We start from the raw sequence: 21,442 nt of genomic DNA on the forward strand, positions 1-21,442 counted from the left end.
TTCTCTGGAACGTCAGTGTGTGTGAAATGTTGATCTACAGCATATTGTTAACACTTAAGGTGAAGAAAATGAAAGGAGTGCAGTTCTAAACTATTTCGAAGTCTCTGTGTGAATAGATAAAAAGAGCTCTTCTCCTACTCTAAGATGGCAGTTTCTGCCCTAATCTGGTGGTTTAAGCAAGCGTTACTTTCAGGGCCACTGTATCTCTTCCTATCGTACGAACGGGTGACGGAATGCCCAATTCGGCGTTTTTGACCTACTTACAGTGACCTCACAACTCCGCAATATAAGCTTTACAAGTATAGCGCATATTATTTAACAGTGAATGAATATATTTTATTTACAGTAACAAACTGGTCTTGTTTCTTACTGCTGGAGTTTGCTGCTCTGACTGACTCGGTGACTCAAATTACTTGAAAACCTGACACTGTTTAGTGAGTGACTTGTACAAACTGGTGTCAGTAAAAAGAGTCCAGCCCCCCATCCATTGGGAATGTCCATTATACTGTACATTCCAGGTAATCAAAGTGAGCGACAGTACAAAGGCCAATGTGATGGGTTTTCCATTCGTTTTTAAAAAAAACGACTGAAATAACATGACAGTCTGGTGCAATATCACACAAATCAGGTACTGGTACTACATGAAAAGCACTGCTATATGAGTAACTACCACTTAGCAAGAGGAAGAAGACACTTTATTATCGAGAATCTGGAAAAAAATGAATCATTGCCAAAAGCATTTGCATCATATCCGAATGCATCAGAGTAGCAATGCGAGTAGAGTAAGTTCAGCTTTACCTACAGTGACATATTCTACTCCTTGATGCACCATCACATACTTTACCAGTTCTTGTTCCCAATCAAGTCATTTTACTTGTAGCTTTGAATCACTACCTTGTGATTGACAAGTCTCTACCTCGCAGTTGTTCAATCTGTGAGTTGTAACGTTTTGGTCGCCTGTTATGTCGCATGTTATGTATAGCATTCGGTTGTACTTAGGTCCACCCTCTCATGTCACTTTTGCTTTAAAAAAGAACAAGATGACAATAGACACAATGCCAAACTCGAGGTTTCAATACCATAGTCCACATAACAATGGGTGACGTTACGGTGGCTATTTCCACTTCTTATATACAGTCTATGGTCCACACTCAGTTTGTCAGAAATATTACACAGGATTTGGGCTTACGAGACTCAGTGTATGTTTGAAAATGCATTCTAATGTACTGCATACTACATACTCAATCAGTATGTACTACCCACTAAATTAATGATAAAGTATGCCATCACCGGCAGACACATTGAAGACACATTCAGCAATACCTCTTTTCTGCATCATATGACTATCGATCATCGCCATATTAGATGTCCAGAGAATTCACCTAATGCAAATTCAAAAAATGCACAACAGGAATGCAGTACTGTTTGGTTCTGTTTCTTTGTTTTTGTTTTGTGTGATAGAAATATTTAGCTCAAATTGAAAGAAATTACCACCACTTTTAAAGCAGGGGATAAGGATCGCTACAATTAAACCTGGTACGAACTTAGGAAAGCCATCAGGTCAGCTAAAATACAATACCAGGATCATTTTGAAAAGTATTCCGACTGAGTAATCCAGGTGCATGTGGCAGGGACTAAGGTTTTGAAATATGACAAAGCATGCAAAGCTGCTGGCCCAGACGGTATCCCATCTTGTGTCCTTAGGATCTGCTCCAGTCAGCTATTGTATGTTTCAATGGACATTTTAACCTCACATTGTCTATGTGTTTGGTTCCTACATGCTTTTCAAAAACCTGTATTGTGTCTGTACCCCAAACAATACCTATGTCCACATGTTGCATTAACCTCAGTAATAATGAAATGCTTTGAAAATGAGTTAAGACATACATAAATGTTCCATTTTAGCCAACCATGATCCGCTACAGTCTATCAGTCAAATAGGTCTGTAGAATTCGCTGTATTTGCATACTGTGTTAAAACTATATGGGAGCCACTGTCGAAGTGACACACTCATTGGAGCAACAACATTCAGTCACCAAAATAAAATATAAATATTAGAGACATATTGGCCCCACACTGTCGCTAATGCCGCCTATTCTAGTATAGTCCTACAGACTGTGAATATAAATATTAAAATGGGAGGTGGTTACCACAGTGGCGGGCCGTCAGGGCCTGCAAGGCCTTCTCTGCTGGCCTAAACAGAATCACAAAGCTATATCTATTTTATAATTTAATAATTTTTCTTAAATACACTACATGTATTATAATTTATAAAAATATTTTCCCATTATCTTATTTTCTCATTGCACAGCTCCTGTCTTCCTCAGTTGCTCTGCTTCGAGTGCAGCTTGTTTTAAGTAGAGCTTTTATCTAATCAGATCTCACCTCTGTGTCTCTAGGTAAGAACAGAGGCCTGCAGACTCACACCTGCAGCCAGTGCAGATTAAAGTAAATGGGGACGATATTGTTGATTGTCAGTGTTCAACCAATCAGATCTTTAGTTTGACATATTGGGCGTATTCTTTGACTATCAGAGCCTGCGCGCCGGCCTATAATGACGTCAGCATTACATGCCGCTCAGTGTCCACGTGTAGCTTTCCCGCGAGTTGCAGAGTGTGCTGTGATTGGTCAGTGGGCGAGCACGTGAAACGAAACTTAACAGCCAGCAGAGGCTGATGGGTAGTGAATCACATCATGTGATGCAGCTCAGCCAATCAAATATGAGCATTCTGACCAAGTGAATTGCACGATGACAGAGGGTGCTGAGAGGAGGAAAGACATTGCAGAGCAGTACGTTCAACGTTCAAGTTGTGAAAGTAAAATCCTATGATGATCTCTTTGGGTAGTCATTGGCTTGTCATTAAGGAATGACGGTGGATCCCACAGCCAGACCAGCTGAGGACATTATATTTTCCTGAATTTAGGCTTTTGCATTCTCTCAATGCTCGAGCGTTATTCAAACGACTCGTACCGAACGGTTTAATATGAAGACGTACATAGTTACAGCCTTAAAAATGAATAATAGCTGTGGCGCCACAATGTGGTTATAAGGTGGTATTTCAGCTGCAAGGACAGCAGTGAAGGCCCAGGTATAAAATGCACGGCCCACCACTGGGTTACCATAAACCAAAGTACAAAGGGAAAAGATCAGCTGTGCTTATGTATTTGTATGTTCCAAAGAAATAACTAAATAATAATGCAATCCGTAAAGTTACATCAGCGACACAGGCACATCTCTGATTAATGCTTTTTTATGAACAATAATTTATATCTTACAAAATGAAATTATTTAGTAATTATTAGCTTGAACATCAAATATTTGCATCACTGTACATATACCATATTTAAAGACAAACAAGGCTTTACAATCATGCTGATCCATAGTGTTGATACATTCTATAAAGTTACGACAAATTGCAGTTATTTGGCATTAAACTGCTTTTATAGTATTTATCCCTTGTTTGTGTGTGTGTACTTCTGTTGTATTGACAGTTTTAAAGAAGTAACCCTTACAAAATGTATCTTCACTAGAAAATACTGTAGGCTCAGAAGGTGACTATTAGTTTGTAGTTTGTTCTTTGACAGAGGACAAAGACTGTGGTCAGCTTAGGTTCATGGCAGGTCAAAAATCAAGACTGTTTATGACAGTGTGCTAGATACGTTATTGCAGCTGGGAGCCATGTGTAATGCACAGGAATGTAAACTGTAATCTCACCTGAAGCTGTACTTGGGAGTACAATATATATTTCAAGTACATGTCACTATAAAACTGCAATCACACTTTCTGATGTCTGTATGCTATATTTGCATACTGTATAGCTATATATTATGAGTTATTCAATTAAATTATCCGTGTACATTGTTTTTGTTTTATTTGCACGGATTAATGGAATATACTCTAGTCCATGCACGAGTGTCTATTTCATCATGTGACAGTAATGATCGAACAAGATGACGTAGATGATTTTGCAGGATCAGAGAGATCCTTTTTAACGGTTCTTCAGAGCATATCTATTGTCTTCCCACAGCTCCCAACATGGCGTCAGCTAAGCAGGAAGCTTGCAGCTAACAGCGCAAACACCAGCAACGGTGCTGACAAAGCTAACAGTGTTTACCTAAGGGGGAACTAGCGAGTGGGCGCTATAATCTTTGTATGAAAGCAGTGCAGAACGGCCGCTGTAACCTAGTGGGCACGCTAACATGCGTGTCCGGCCCAAAAAGCTCAGATCACAACACACACAGAGGGAGAGTGACTTAATTCTTGGCCTACCTAGATATTACTCCTCTATATCTTTGCATAGACAATAGTTGTTTGCTGCTATATTAATGCTCTGAATATTGAATTTAGCACCTTTAACGTGGGAACAAATTCGAAAATACTTGCACTGTGGCAGAGGAGAGTGTCAGGGTTCTCAATGTTAAAGAAAATCAAAACTAAAACTAAAATTATCATAAAAAAACTGACGTGAACTTACAATATCCCTTAAGAAAAAAAGATCTTTCCTGAAACAATATTGCCTGGTTAAAAATGATTAAAATGAACATGAATTCATTTCACTTTAGATTATTAGCTCTAGGAGAGAGGTGTAATTTTTGTCTTCTCTCGTGACAATAAACTACAGAAATTGAACATACTTGACATTCCAGTCCATGAAAAATAAAATTGTTTCCACATCTTTCACTATTGTTTTTCACATGCAGACTAATTAAATAACAAGAGCATGATTTCAATATTTTAGTAAATCAAATGGCAGCTCAGGCCCAATGTTAATCAATTGGGGTCAGGATGAAGTTGCAATATGATAGCTATGTGGTAGCTACATCCTTCTAAAACATAATACCTGGCCCTAAAACAAACTACAACTACTGTAAAGCAAAAACTAAATATTTAAAAAATACAACCTTTTTGAGAAACTGAAACTAAACTAAAACTAGCAAACACACTATTAAAATGATTGTGCACACATTTGAAGCTGACACCACAGATTTTCTTATGGATGTCCAGTCACTTTTGTAACCGCTATGAAGCTAAGCTGACTGCTGCCGTTGTTCTTTATAACACATGTTACAGCCAGCAATCAACTCCGGATGTACTCAGTGTTTCAAACTCAAACGATTTTGGGGGGAGTATCACTTTAGCTAACTCACTTATTTGTAGACAAAGACTTTTTAGTGATCATTGCTAATTTTCATAAAATAGGATTTCATCAAACACTAAATGCACTGCATGTATTTTGTTTTGTTTTCGATGTTTCTGTATTTCATTGTGTTGTGTTTTATATTAAACTCTCGTGGTCACCGTACACCTAAACGTTTGTGTTGTGGCTGTGGGGTATAATTCAGTGTTGAAAGGAATTTTACAATGAAATGAACACATACAACTTTTAAAACATGCCCATGCAGCTGGAGGATACACACTTCCTTTACAAGACTTTTGGAGTTCTTGCCATCCCCAAATACAGCTCCCAACCAAACAGAGAGCTTTGCTCCATGCATTACACAGTGTGTGGGCCTACAAAACACCTTCAGTATGTGTTTATATGAGACATGCAGTATCGCTTGTACAAGATAATTGCCTCAAGCGTTTTGATCATTTGGATTTTTAAAACCATCAACTGCTAAGTGAAAATAAAAAGAACAAGATGTCATTGTATGGGATTTAAGTCACATGTATCCTGATAATTTGTTTGTATGCATATGGCCCTGAATGTTGACATTCATCACTGTTACTTTCTCTGTTTCACTTCATTGGTCTCCACATTTGATGAATTCACTGATTGGAGAAGTTGGAGAACTTTGGAGTGCGTCTTCCCAACCTTGTACCAATCCTGGCTTCAGTTTGCAGAACTCCTCCACCTTTCTGGGCTTGCTGGATCCTGAAGGCCTCTCTCAGGTTCTGAGCTCGGACCACCTTGCTCAGGATCTCCTCTACTAATCGAAAAGGGAACCAGCCCCTTTCGCCATCATGGAGCCTTTCCCCCATCATCCAGCCTGGAATACAGAAGACACAGAGATGACATGGAGATGGAAAGAGAAAACAATGCACAAGACTGGGACATAAAAGCATCTACACACCATCGTCTGTTCTTTCTAGGAGGTTTAAAACATCGGCCGTCTCGATGGAGAGTTCATCTGGCTCCTGAGATGAGTATGAGTGAATACATTGCACCTGTGGAGAGTCTGATAAATATCACAGATAGTTAGTTCATATCTCCATGTCTGCATGTTGAGGACTGTTCACAATGTTGCTGTGATATTCTGTCTCACCTTGTTGGTGGGCACTAGTTGACATAAAGCGTGTGCGCCGGTTAGGAGTGAGGGCACACATCCATCGCAGCTTATCACTCCTGTTCACAGGATGTCATGAGTAACCAGTTAAAGGTTAATACATTTTTATAAACTTCATTCTTGTTTGGTATGTTCATCATTCTCCCAATAGGGCCAACACTTTGCATGAACAGGTTGTATACAAATTCACAATTTGACACAGACATATTCTATAAAGCCCCATGACAAGACAACAGGACAGTGAAGTGATCCCATTAACAAGTTGTTTCTGTGTAAACAAAGTCTAAAATTCCTTCTTCCTCTGAGTCCTATAGAGCTCCGTACTATCACTACATCAAGAGCAGAGGTAGCCAACACGGTGCCCACGGGCACCTGGTTGCCCGCAGGGACCACGTGAGTCGCCCGCAAGGCATGTTCTAAAAATAGCACAAGTCACCATGGAGCTCCGTCGAAACATTTTAGTTGCTGTTCTTTTTGAATCAAAAACGCTTGCATTCATGTCGATTTTAAAAGGATGAGGCCGCCGCACCGCACTAGGTTTTCAGGTTCCGAATGGCGGGCGCTTCTCGTTGGCGCCGGACGCGCGGCCCCAGCCTCGAGCGCACCCCGTCGTCAGGTCCGTCAGTCCTCGGAACAGGCCGGCGGGGCAACAACTCGTGGGTGGCGGGGGTAGAGGCAAGGCAACACAGTCCGACCGAAAAGGCCCAGACTAGAGGGTTTGAACGCGGGTGACCGAAGATGCTCGCGCGCCTCGGAGGGTTGGATCCCCCCCTCGGCTATAGACAAGACTTTTTACTAGTTTCTTCGTGGAGAAAAAGGTACCATTAGAAAAGCTGGTGTTGGTGACAACAGACGGGGCTCCCGTCATGATGGGCTGGCATGCTGGCTTCAATGCAAAGGTGACCCAGACTTCCCAAAATTTGGTGATTAGTACTGATGTAATAGGATTAATTAAAAAATGTGAAAGAGTTGATTTTTTAAAAAATCTTATATAACTGATAATTTGTATAAACATGGGACAGAGTTCATGATCTGTTCAAAAATGTTACAGTGGTTAGTACAAACAAGACATGATTTGAAGATATGACAGTTAATGATTTCCTAAAAAATGTTAGAAGTGATAAAATATATATAAAAATATAACAGGTGTGATTTTGAACAAAATACACAATCATTGTTACTAATTATTGTGAGGTACAATTAACATTGACATGTGATCAGACAGCCTCTTCACATTTATTATGATTATTATTAAATAATAATCATATGTGCAACTTTGTTATTCAGGAAGTTTGTATCAAACAAGTAGCCCTTCGTACTACTCAGTACCCTTGAAGTAGCTCTCAGTTTCAAAAAGGCTGATCTAGAGCGTGATAAGTAATTATTTAACGTTGTGATTAAGGGAAGGTTCGAGTTCAAGTTGAAAGATATGTAAGAAGTTATGACATTGACATGATATTTCTAGCATTTTGCTTGGTGTAGCTTTGTTTTTTTAACACTCAATGGCTGAAGGAGGAGGAGAAACGGATTTGGGAGTTACTGGCAACGCCTTTCTGGAGAAGGACATTTACAGAAAAGCTGTACATCGTAAGAAAGGGTCGGTCAGCCCCACAGCTAGCAGCTCTGACCCAGCCAGGAGAAGGATTCGTACGAACGGTATTCCTGGCTAACAGCGTCGGAGAAGCGTTATGGCTAAGAATGGGTTTTATTTGCGACTGAGCGTCTTAGTGTTTGGAGCTACGCTAGATTTGCTAACCAAGGCAGCAACAAGACACCATAGCACGACAGGACACTTACAAGCTACGGTGCTTTTGAAAACTTTTGCTGAGACCCGAGTGGATCTACAACTCAACGAACACGTTCACAGGAGGAGCTCTGACTGGAACTGAACTGCACCGATGTTCTGTACAACTGTGGTATAAAACTCTTTGTTAACAAAGAAAGGAGGATGGACTTTGTCTTTAAGTGAACAGCAGCTTTGGTAAGTGAACTGCTTTGTTTTTACATCTGCAGTAGTTTTTATGATATGATTAACATTGTTCATGGCCCGTGCTGTTCAGTGTGTGGCAGAATGCGTGTTTTAGCGCTGCAGTGTTGCTGGATTGATTTGTTGCTTTGTTGTCATATAAATATATGTGACTGGTTCTTGTGAGTTTGTTCTTGTCATTGTGTTAATTACATTGATCTTGATGCATTGTCCGTTGATGACGAAGCATCCCGTCATGCGTGTATTCATGTATCTGTTTTCTTTTATAAAGTAAGAATTATGGTCTGCAGAAATGGGGATTGTGTGGCGATTGCTTTATCCCTGTTTGAATCAGTAGGGAACAGCTAAACGCTCCGGGGAGAGTTTTCAGCATGTGTGCTGCTGTTGGTTTTCCTGCTAAGCTAATTTAGCATAGTGTGTCTCCCAGAACACACGTGCATCACCAGAGTACAATGTTTGTCTTCCGTGGTGGGCGTGTCAGACGTTGGGTGGGTTGCCAGGTTGAGAGCAGTGGCTCCACTGAAAGAATATTATATTTCCCACAATTTAAGCTTCTGCATTTTCCAAATGCACTAGTATTATTCAAACATATTGTTCGTAAGCCTCGTACCGGACAGTTTAATACGAATATGTGTTACACCCCTTGAAACAAATAATAACCCGTAGCTGTTATGAGGTTATTAGAAGGTGGTTCAACTGTAGGACAGCACTGAAGGCCCAGGTATAAGATGCATGGCCCGCCACTGTTAAGAACACATTCTTGTATACAAAGGCAGACTATAGGCCAAAACACTGGCCAAAAGAAGAAGAAAGAAGAAAGTGCAAGGACTAAAGTTAAATGTATTTCCTCTTATATATATTTTACAGAAGTAAATATTTTCATGTCTTATATGGATTGCTCATCATTACATTGTTCTGAAGAATATATCAAGGATTAGAGGACTTATGTCTCAACAGGATTTGGAAAAACTTGTCCACGCATTTATCTTCAGCAGACTGGACTACTGTAACGGTGTGTTTACAGGTCTCTGTAAAAAGTCCGTCAGAACGCTGCAGCTCGAGTCACTAAGAACAAGAAAGTGGATCATATCACTCCAGTTCTGAGGTCTTTGCACTGGCTTCCTGTCCAACAAAGAATTGACTTTAAAATCATGCTGTTGGTTTACAAAGCACTGAATGGTTTAGGGCCAAAATACATCTCTGATCTGCTGCTACCTTATGAACCATCCCGACCCCTCAGGTCGTCTGGGCCGGTCTACTTTCTGTTCCCAGAGCAAACTAAACATGGAGAAGCAGCGTTCAGTTTTTCTGCTCCACATATCTGGAACAAAGTCCCAGAAAGCTGCATGTCTGCTGAGACCCTCAGCTCATTTAAATCAAGATTGAAGACTTTTCTGTTTGCTGCTGCCTTTAATTGAACCACATTCAATTAATATATTAATCAATTTCCTGCATTTCTGCAGTTTACTACTGTATTTTATTTCGTACACTGCTTTTTAGTGTTTTAATGACTGTGTTTCATGTTTCAATGAATGTTCTCAATTGTTTTTAAATCTCCTTTTCTTTTGCCTTATGTTTTGATGCTTTTAATAGTTTTATGTGAAGCACTTTGAATTGCCTTGATGTTGAAATGTGCAATACAAATAAACTTGCCTTGCCTTGCCTCTGAACAGTTCACAATCAGCAGATTCATTTAATAGTAATTCAGCTTCATGCTAAAATCACATATCTATATCATAAATAAACGTGATTAGTCTGTTTGCTTTCAAACAAACCCATCCACAGCTGACCCCATCTCATTCTCAACATCTCAGTGGAACCCCAAACTGATTCTGCTTCAGATACTTACATACTAGAGGCCTTGAGCATGTAGCTGACTGGACGCTCCTCTTGGTTCTCCAGCAGTTTCAGATTAAAGACATTCGCCAGAATTTGGCCCTGGTCTTCAAGATCTTCAGTCCTCAACATGGCCCGTGTGCATGAGTCAATAACCTGGAACTTGTCCCCACTGACAACAAGTTGACTGAATTAACAGTCTGAATGTGAACATACATGTACATGTTTGTGGTGCTTTTGAATTGTATTGTATTATACTGTCTAATTATTTTGTCCAGTCCATTAACATCAATGAGGGTAGGCTAAACAACAAAAGACCTCTCTGTATAATGCAAAATAGTTACACAGCACCACAAACTATATCCTTCATAGTGATCATGAAGTTAAACACCTCTATGAAACAGTTTCAACACAAAATGAAGCTTCATGTCGGAAGGATTTACAGTTTAACTGAGTATTTCACAGTGAGCATTACCAAATGCTTACCTTGAGTTGCGCTTGGTGATCAGCAGCAGATTGTTAAAAAGGAACAAGTAGACTGGTTGGTAGAGCTTACGACTCCGCATGGTCCTAGTGCTCTTAGGCCCAGCCATTTGCTGCACTTCACCTTTCTTCAGCAACCAGCGCGAGTGTGAAATGATGGGCACAGACTACAGGAAGAAAGATAGGAGTTTCCAATCAGGGTTAGTGTAATATTTCCTCATTTCTAAAAGTTCTTTAATGTCATAGTTTCTGCACAGTATCATTCTGATGTATTAGTTTGTACATCATGTACTTGATACGGGATAGTAAGTTACATTTGTAACTGTGTTTCGTGTGACCTCTTTGACCATTAGTAGGTGTGGAGAACCTGTCCTTAATCATAGATACGTATCACTGATTATTAGCAGTTAATAGAGCATTTGGGTTGGTTAGTCAGTGGAGAGTGCCATGCTCCTACTCAAAACATGAGTGAATAGAGTTAGCATGGTTTGTTAACAGTTGGTTGCTCTGGCCCAAACTAACTGTTGAGCTTTGTGGAAAACAGTATAATCACCAAGAGCCAAACATAATTTAGCCTAAACCTTTGGGACTGAACTCCAAATGAATAAGAATTTGTTTATTTTTATAATCCCATTCTTCTGAAAAATCTGAAAGTCTGTTAAAACTAAAAACCAAACGCCTCAAGCACATTTGTCAAAATGAATCCACACAATTGCCACAATTGGCCAGTCTAGCACTCTTCGCACTATTCTCAGTGAGAAATGGCTGCTCATGCATCTCTGCCTCTCTCGATCTGTGACAAACGTCTATGTGGACGTTTGTCACAGATGTATTGCATTACCATGTCTCCACTCCTGACAGCATACACTCCGTGGCTCTTTACCAAACAGCACTACAGCCTTCTATCGGTCTCAACGTGCAACAGCAGTTGCAACAGTCTTTTCACAACATCCCTTCCCTCTTCCATTTAAACTAACCTGTACTTCACCAACAACTCGTTTTAGTTTTTTTCTTTAAACAAGATGTGCTCTTTCATCAACCATTCAGCTCAACTGGATTCATTTTCTCTCCTCTCTTACCAACCATTTTACCTACATATGCAGTCAAAGTAATAACAGCATACATTTTTACCTGTTTTTTTGTACCTCTGCTAAGTACACATTTGCCAGAGGTCACACGTTTGCCAGCGGTCATTACCCATCAAGGAAATGACACGAAGGAGCTATCCAAGCGACGTCGCGAGAAATGGCTGTCACGCATCTCTCGAGATGTAAAGGAATGGAATTTGGCGTACACTAGAGTATGTGCGGATCACTTTATAAGTGGTCAGTGATTTTATTAACAAATTCGTTTGTGAACAGTATTTAATAAAGGAAATATAAATTAAACTTGGACATGAGAAGGTTACCGAAGCTTCATCGGCCCGTGACAGCAGTCGGTGCCAGAGACGTGTCGAGCGTGTACAACAGGCGAAACACATAGATGCAGCCTCAGCATTGCTTGATATGAGTTTAACGTCAGATCATATATATGTATGTGTGTGTGTGTGTGTGTGTGAGGGGGGGGGGATGAAGTTAGGGGTTAGTTTAAAGTTAATTCCTACACACACGCACACAATGACGTGCATGTACAATGTAAACAAACACACGTGTCTGTTTGCACTGAGTAAACATTGAATATTGCTAAATATCTGACCAGATCTGTATATATTTACCCTCCCAATGACGGGATGAAAATTCTCGACGACCGTTGCTTTGACGTCTCGGACCCATCCACTGACAAACTGATTATAAGCGTCGAGCCCTTTGTAGCACTCCAACTCGTCTTTTGTGTAAGGACTGGGGGTGTTCACGAGATACGTGTAGATGTTGGCGTAGTTTACCGATGGAAGATAAGTAGGATCGGCACTGAAACCATCTGCACTCATCGTATAGGGATCCAAGTTACCAATAACCTTCAATTTGGCCAGGTAGCGAACCTTTGATGCACTATCCAGTGATTCAAAGTATGGTATTTTCGCCGCACTTCCTTGTTTACTCGCCGCCATGTAGGATCTGTATGTACTCCAACATGGCGGACAGACCTCGTCACTAAGGAGATTGTGACGTAGGTGAGACCACTCTATAGACTGTGGGACACATGGCTATGAAGGATGAACCACATGTGAAACACAGGGCAAAAGAAAGCCAGCAAGGCCTTCTCTGCTGGCCTAGACAGAATCACAAAGTTATAGCTATTTTATAATTTAATCATTTTTCATAAATACACTACATGCATCATATTTTTTTTCCCATTATCTTATTTCCTCATTGCAGAGCTACTGTCTTCCTCAGTTGCTCTGCTTCCAGTGCAGCTTGTTTTAAGTAGAGCTTTTATCCAATCAGATCTCACCTCTGTGTCTCTAGGTAAGAAGAGAGGCCCGAGGCCTGTAGACTCACAAGTGAATCAATGTGCAGTTTAAGTGAATGGGGACGATATTGTTGATTGTCATAGTGTTCAACCAATCAGATCTTTAGTTTGACATGTTGGGCGTATTCTTTGACGTGTCAGAGCTGCTAGCTGGCCTAGCCATACGGGATTGGTCAGTGGGCTAGCGTGACATGTTGGGCGGTGACAATCCCAATATCTGCTGCCTCTGTCGAGCGGACATTTTTAGCCTCAAACGCATTAAAACGTATTCAAGAAATACAACTGGGGAGGCTCGACTGTCTTCACTCGCGTCCATGAATCCAGAAGGACTTCTTACTGGAACTAAAACGCACGGATGTAGTGAACAACCGTGAGATTAAACTCTTTGTTAACAAAGAAAGGAGGATGCACTTTGTCTTTAAATAGTGAACAGCAGCTCTGGTAAGTTAAATGCATTTTTACATCTGCAGTAGCTTTAATATGCTTGTTTATATATTATTATTTGTACAACTTGTTTTTATGAAGATGGATTTTTGCTTTGTTTTATGTCATAGGAACTATTGTTACGTCCAATGTTGCGCTCGGGACACATTTAGTCGGTGCCAGTGTTGCCAACTTGGCGATTTTCTCGCTAAATCTGGCGACTTTCCAAACCCTCTTGCCAACTTTTTTTGTCAAAAGCTACTAGCGACAAATCTAGCGACTTGTTCTGTTGTTGGAGACTTTTCTGGTGTTTTGACTGTGACGTTAAAGCACGTACGTTCTGCACTGTGGTGAACGAGTAGCTGGTGCTGCCGTGAGCCCCAAAGCACTCACAGGCGGTTACTCTAACAGTAGTGCGCAGCAGTCCCAGCTGCAGTCAGAGAAGAGAGGAGACACTCTCTCTGCGTATTCATGTTAAGTGTATTTATAGGTGTTGAGCTTCACTTTTTACATGAAATAAATAATAACCATAGCTGTGGCATCATAATAAGGTGTTTCAGCTGCAGGACAGCAGTAAAGGGCCAAGTATAAAATGCACGGCCCGCCACTACATTTCTCAAACCATTGGAATGGGACTTATTTTCAATCCAGACCTGAAGAAGGTGCTTTCTAAATTGGGACACAGCTACAGTCTGAACAAATCCCCTTTATCCTTAACACCATTATTGTGTCTCACTGTTTGATTGTTACTAACTGTCTCCTCTAACTGTCTCCTCTCACTTTGTTACAGCCACATCAGCAAGGCTTCATATTATGAAATGGATGCAGGACAAGATGTGCCATCATGAAAACAAAGGTTTTTTGTTTACCTTGGATTTAAACTCCAGTGTTTTCTCAATGCTGATAAGCTCTTCAGTGCGACTCATTTTTCTCACCCCCTCGTTACACTCTTTCACGATCTGGGGAAGACACAAATATACACCATCAATCCATGGAATGTATGCATTTTTTTCAAAGTGAAAGAAAATCATATCATAGAAACACCATTTGCTGTATTCACATTTATTGTTTATTTTAGTGGATTGAGGTGTAATTTATGAAAAACATCGGCTGCATGTGTAATTTATGATGGAAACCATTTAAGAGACAGCTGATTGTGGTGGTTCATGTGGTCCATCACAACCAGAAGCATGCAAATTAAGCATGCATGCAATATTAGAACATGTATGATACGGCAAACATCAATAAGACTCAAGAATGTCAGTCTTGCTTCAAATCATTATCTGAGTTCTGAGTCCACTACATGGAAATGAGTTTGGGTAATTACTAGTATGGGCAAGTTAACTCGTTATTATCGCGTTAACGCATTCATTAATTAACGCCGACAATTATTTTATCACGCATTAACGCAGTTAAAAAAAAAATGCAATACACACCGTTGATGCCAGCAAATCACCCAAACAAACGGTGGAGGGAGGTTTCGGCAGACTACGTTGGTGCAGTGTGTGGGAGAAGTATAGATAAACAAAAGCAAGACAAGCTTACAAATGCCACAGAGAAGTGGATACAAACTGCAGCCAGTTAGTATTGTGGAAGATGTCGGTCTGAGGAACGTTCTTAGCATCGCAATGAATAACGGCACGTATGAGCCTCAAGACGCACCATCACAAGAAGAATATACGAGTTGTATGAAAAGGAGAGGACTATAAAAGCGACGGCTTTACAATGTGCACCAGCTGTTGCTCTCACTGGAGACTAGGCTACTGGACATCGCTGGGTAACCATCATCACCTCGGAGTTACAGCATGATATTGATGAACAGTAGAGCTGCATTCACATGCTCTGACTGTCAAGAAAACACAAGACAGACATTTTGCTGAAACGTGCGCAGAACATTTTATTCCTGTTGCACAGCAGTGGAACGTTTCACATGCAGTCACACACTGAGCACAGATAGTGAAGAGATAGAACTGCTACTGTGTAAAGGGAATACTGCTGTTAAAAATAACCTTATATGTTTAAAGTGTTTGCAAACCAAATGTTATTGCCCGTTTGTTCCTATAGCAGTACTTTTAAAATACACTACTTTTGAATTCATTATTGAATTTTGTGCATACCAATGCGATTAATCGCAGAAAATCATGCGATTAATCACGATTAAAATTTGTAATCGTTGCCCAGCACTAGTAATTACACTTGGACCCAGTGAATGTTTGATGTTGTACAGCAGGTGTAAATAAGAATTCTGATAAAAACAGTGCATCCGTCACTCTTATCAAATCAAACTTGCTTTTCTTGACTAATATCCCATTGGTTTTCTCTGCAGGGTCAAGAAACACTGAATATGGTGAGCTTTGTGGTGCCACTGTAGAAAACACAGATTGAGCACACGTTCTTGTCAACTAGTTGTGACTTAGATGGGGTGCAAAGTCATGTCACGCTTACTAATCACACGTGATTTACAAATTCCAATGGTTATTGATTTTTAAGCAGCTGGATGTCGGCGGTGCTGACAGCACCTGCTGGCCTCAGCCAGTTTGAGCTGGTCATAACCTACAATTATGCTTCACTGTCTTAACTCCCAACCAAAGGAAAAAGAGAAAAGCAAACACGTTGTTTTAAAAGGTTGTAATGAGTTGAAGAGACATGCTCCTTATTGTTGTTATTATCTCATTTATTTTATGATTTATCCTTGTAACTTCTTTTTAGTGGAAGTGTGTTGTGACTGCCCTGTGAACAAGGTAGAGGTAATTAATCTATTTTTAGTTTATTCCTCCTGAGAACATAAATAACAGTTAAAGAGGAAATGGTTTTGCATACTGGAAAGGCAAAGGGCTAAGTGTGTGGGGGCTTCAGATTCATTGTTTCAGGTACCGGGGAGACAACGAGATACCAGGCAGGTTATCAGACACCCTGCACCGCTGTGTTGGAAAGTTATCATGGCAACAATCATTTTATCCTTCATGTCAACAATCAATGTAAGTCACACTCATCATACAGTGGTACACCGGGAATCCAGTGCTTGCTCGGAAAGAAATGTGCCAAGATAATGATAGTCATATCATTATATTTATAGTCATATCATTATGTTGACACCCAACTTGGCCCCCGCCCCATGACTGATGCTCACCTGCTCCAGTTGCTGATGTGCTTTTACAGCGTTTGGTTCCCTCTCTGAGTTTTCCTCTGCTTTTTTCAGGATGTTCTGGGAAAGATACCAAGTGAAATAAAAGAACAACAACAAAAAGCCTCGACAGTGGCACAAAACCCCTAATTATGACTGAAATTTTGTCGTGTTCAAAATATATCCAGACTCACTGTTGAATCTTGCCATTTTACTGGAAAGTATCCATTTAGTTTGAACTCATGTTGGCACACTTACTTGTACGAGCAACTTGAGCCTTGTGATCCTCTGGAAAGGAAGGATGAGGAATGAGGTAAAGGACAGGCCCCTGACCCGCGGATGGTTTTCCAGTGAAGCCATGGCCTCACGAAAAGCCTGGTTTCCCTCTCTGGACAGACATGTTAAGACAACACAATGCTTAGTTGATCCTACATTAAGAACACACACATTCTCTCTCTCTCTCTTTGATACAGTGATGAGAGACAGAAATAGACAGAGAACCAAACACTAACCTCTGTTAGGTTTCTGCTAATCATCCATGGATCAAGATCACCCTGGCAGTGTTGAGGGCTCATAGATTTAATTGTATTACCTTGAGGTTCTTTACCTCATTTAAAGGATAAGGCTAGTGTTTTCCTCTTGTCAACAAATCCAATGAATGAAAATACTCAAGCCAACTATGTGTTGGTCCATCGCTCAGTACTTTGTGACTTTGGCTCTCAATCCCAACCCCAAGCCCATTGGTTCCCACTGAAGAGGTGAATCTTTAATCTATTCAGGTGTTTTGTAAGTGTACAGGAAAGTTACTTTAGAAGTTAATTCCATCCATATGTACTGTTGGTAAGCATTTGATGTTCTGTAAAGAACACAAATCACATCAGAGCTCAAAATCATTTTATTTTGACCTTTCTAATTAAAGTTCAGATGCCAGGGGCCAGATGCATGACACTGTCTAAAACACGAGTGTGCACTAAGTCAGAAATATGCATAGTTGTTGAACTCGGCACCTCTCCTGAACTTTGCTCCGTCCCCTCTGGGAATCACCCCCTCCATGCTCCACTACAGACTGAGGTTCCCAGCACCAAGCCCCAATAAGTATTTCTTCATATTTAAATGTCAACTATTTGTTATGACATTATGTGTTTTTATTGAGATATGTGTGTTTGTGTGTGTGTGCTCCGCTGCATATACAATGAAATTACCCCACTGGGGACAAATACAGTTCTGCACATCCGTGGCACACATCAACGATTAATCACTTGAAAAACATATTCACGGGATATCTTAGACAGCCCTGTTAAATGTCAGACAGCTGATCAATGATTTATTCATAGGCTCAAATTGGAAGAGATACAAAGTGCTTTACAATTAAAGATACAATTTAAAGATCATTGACAGCTCAATGTATCACAATTTGTTTGGCATTTTACAGAACACTGTGTAGATTACAAGAATGATAATGATCAGTAAAAGTATGATTAAAATTTGTACAATTAGCCCCAGGAAGGTACAGGTGTTTCAATTACATGCAAATCAAGAAGACGGCAAACACAACAGGGCAGAGGTTGCTATGGCAATGCATAAACATGGCACACAGTGTAAAGGTAATGGAGGCATCCAGCCAGAAACTGTATGTTTGAGCCAGATGAGCTTTTAACAACCTGAACAAAAAATATTATTGTATATGATTGTGACCGGCTTATACGGCACATACACCAAAAATCGATGAAGCAACCCCATGAATGACAAAAGGACTCTGTATTTCTCTGTGTGCCTTGTAGTTTCACCAGAGAGACAAAGACAGAATCAATTTAATGATAGAACAACTTGTTGGTCTGCCCAAAGCTATAAAGCATGAACTATATGTATATTGCTGCCATTGTACATTTAATTAGGTAAAAAGTCCCCTGTCCTCTTAGCTTCTCACTAAATTGTTTACCAGCTTAGTTTGTTTTCGATCCAGTTCTAACTGCACACACATATCATTTTTCTTTGTCACTTTTCTTTGTCACAATGAAAGCAGCTCTTCTCCTCTCAGTATCAGGATAATTAGTCACCATGTTTTGAACAGTTTTGTCATGTTCTTCCTAGGTTGATAGAACTAATCTTTCTACACTGCCACTGATGTTATTGTTTGTGACAAGTAATTAGGCTTGGCACTCCGAACACCCATATGAGTTTGATCAGACTGTTCCACCAAAACTTGGCATTATGTACTGTACATCTACAAAACAGATGGACAATGGCATCTAATAGATATACCTTCTTTCTGCCGCATCTCCAATATGTTAGTTCATATTAAGTTTTGAAACAACCAGCAGGTCTCAGACATTTTTTGTGTTAGCTGGCAGAAGTCCCACAGTGTCAGTCATCCAAGGAACCTGTCCTCTGCAGCGCATGGGAAAGCAACCTCACTCAGGTATGTGTGGTTGATGAAGAGAGCCATACGCATTATAGTCATAGTCAACCACACCCTGCACATCGCATTTGTTATGATCAAAAGCAAACCTGTTCTCTACTGAAAAGCTGGGCTGACAACATTCACAAAAAATAGCAGCGTATGAAGTATGTTATTCTTTCTCCCAGTTCCTCTCTCTTAATCATCAGTAGTCAAATCGGATGAAGTGTTGTTGTGAGCAGTGTATGAAGAAGACGATGTATTTAGAAAGTAGGTACTCACAAAATGCGTCTGTAGTTCTTCTCCTGGTACACCTGGTTAATGACGTATTTGATGAAGACATCGAAGTGTTCCACAGCATGGTAGTAAACAATGTCACACACATCAGAAATCAAAATAGACTTCTCAATTCGGTGCTCAAGATCCATTAAGAACCTGAAATTATTAAGAGATCGTTATCCAGGGATATAAGGCAAAGCTTGTTTGCTGGACTAGAACTTGATCAGACTTTTAAATCATGAACTGAATTGTGTTAATCGAGACCTCATCCTACCTTTCACTGGCCTTCATCACTTCCTCGATGTTGGAGAACAGAAAATGCACATCGGATTGGCTAAGAAGGTTGATCAAATCAGGGTTACGTAGGAAGTGACTCTCCAAAATCTCCAAACTCTTGTAGTACGATGCTTCTGAGGTAACAAGCTCAAACATGGCCTAGACAGAAAAACAAATCACAATGCCACATTAATACTAACCGAGGATCCCTATACCCAGTGAACAGTTGATATGATGACAATCTGATGTCCTGCTGCACAGCTGGATGAGGCTCATTGTTTTTATTTTACTTATTTTCACTGGAAAACCTACCAAATTTCTAGATTTAAATGATGGATGTGTAATAGAGTAATCCATTTACTTATGCGTTGATGGAAGATGAGACATTACAATCTGTTTGCATGAATATTCATGAAGTTATTTTGGAGTAAGGCAGCTGTCACTCTAAATGTATCTCTTGTTTGTTTCTCTTATACTGTCACTAGAATTGTCAGTAATGTTAGTCCAGCTAGCAGCGTGGCTCTAGGGATGGCAATGTCAGTCTGTTGCACGGTCTGTGCAACAGTTTGATACAGACTTGAATATCTCAGGAACTATTGGATAGATGAACATTCATGGTCCCCAGATGATGAAGTCTACCTCATTTGGTGAAACCCTGACTTTTCCTCTCAGGTTGAGATTTTAGGGAAACACATTTTTTAACATTCAACATTTGTGGTTTAAAGTGAATGTCTTTACTAATTAATTACTATTAAATGGAGTGCCATGCAATTTGGTTCAGACATCCGTGATCAGGATGGATTGCAATCACTGTGGACATCTTATAACAAACATCAGGTCGAAATTTGAATTTGTCAAATACTTTGGTTTATGACCAAATACTTGCCGAATGAATGCCATTCCCATTACAGCCTCAGCTGTACTGCATATTTACTCTTGAATGCAATATACAACTATACAACTAAAACCTGTACATATCTATATAAGCCTACATCTGCACAAAATTGCTCACCTCCTGCATTATGACTTCACTCTGTGGTAACTGGGTGAGCAGGCCGCTGGCCTGCACAACTTCCAGGTTCTGCCACAAGCTCAGTGACCGAGCATTGTTCCTCAGCTGCAGCTGTAGCACTGGAGGGGACATGACACCAGACCCTTCTACCACAGTCCCTGGTGGGACTCCAGGAGAAAGGTTCTCACGCTGCCGCCGTTGTTCAATCTCCTGCTGCTTGGAGGTGTCCCGGTATTCCTGGTACAGGAAGGCTGGAGAGTCAAAAGACAATGCGTCAGGCATGAAGTACACATGTAGAATTTTTTATTTTTTTTTGCAAAGGTCTGGATTACCACTGTGACTAAGCAGTGGTGTTTTAGATGGGAAAAACAGATGCTCTGGACAGACGCAAAATAAGAAAATTACACAAGTTAACTTTTTGCTATAATGCGCTATTTCACATTTCCCACACAATTTAACAAAAGTGATAATTCAACTGCACAGACCTACATTTTCTGTTCTACTGCTCCTTGTTTGTAGTAGTTTGTGACCAGTTTTGGGTAGCTATGTTTGCCCAAGTTTACCACATTGTCCTGCTGCTTCCATGTTTGGTAATCCTCTCAGGCCATGTCAACATTACGTTTCCATTTGAAAACGTATATGTTTTGCTACGTTTACACTAAGCATCCACACTACGCCCACGTTCGCTACTTGATTGGTTCTTAGCAGTCACGACGTGTCCTTCCCTGATTCGTCACGCCCCTATCACGTGACCCTTTCCCGGAAGATCACAAACAACAGTCTTGATTATCGATCAACTACCAGGTTAATTCAACATGGACAACTGATTACAGGTGTTGCTGACCTTGTTGTCTTTACTAGCAGCTGTTGTTCAGTTAAAGTCTGCATTTTTGTGGAGGAAGCAGCTTTTATTGGAGCGATTAGTGA

General features: G+C 40.4%; 1 protein-coding gene across 1 annotated transcript in view; it reads right to left on the reverse strand.

Moving 5' to 3' along the window:
• Positions 1-5,770: 5,770 nt before the first annotated feature.
• ngef (neuronal guanine nucleotide exchange factor) overlaps positions 5,771-21,442 on the reverse strand; it is a gene marked incomplete at both ends in the record, with an annotated part of 29,316 nt that continues 13,644 nt past the window's right edge. Inside the window, 11 exons of the mRNA XM_079272513.1 lie at positions 5,771-5,991; positions 6,076-6,180; positions 6,268-6,347; positions 10,125-10,283; positions 10,598-10,761; positions 14,296-14,385; positions 16,557-16,631; positions 16,809-16,938; positions 19,231-19,383; positions 19,502-19,662; positions 20,516-20,766. Of these exons, the coding sequence (XP_079128639.1) occupies positions 5,771-5,991; positions 6,076-6,180; positions 6,268-6,347; positions 10,125-10,283; positions 10,598-10,761; positions 14,296-14,385; positions 16,557-16,631; positions 16,809-16,938; positions 19,231-19,383; positions 19,502-19,662; positions 20,516-20,766 (1,589 nt within the window). The remainder of the gene's footprint in view (positions 5,992-6,075; positions 6,181-6,267; positions 6,348-10,124; positions 10,284-10,597; positions 10,762-14,295; positions 14,386-16,556; positions 16,632-16,808; positions 16,939-19,230; positions 19,384-19,501; positions 19,663-20,515; positions 20,767-21,442) is intronic.

This window comes from Melanostigma gelatinosum (genome assembly GCF_949748355.1).
Source record: "Melanostigma gelatinosum genome assembly, chromosome: 7".
NCBI lineage: Eukaryota > Metazoa > Chordata > Actinopteri > Perciformes > Zoarcidae > Melanostigma > Melanostigma gelatinosum.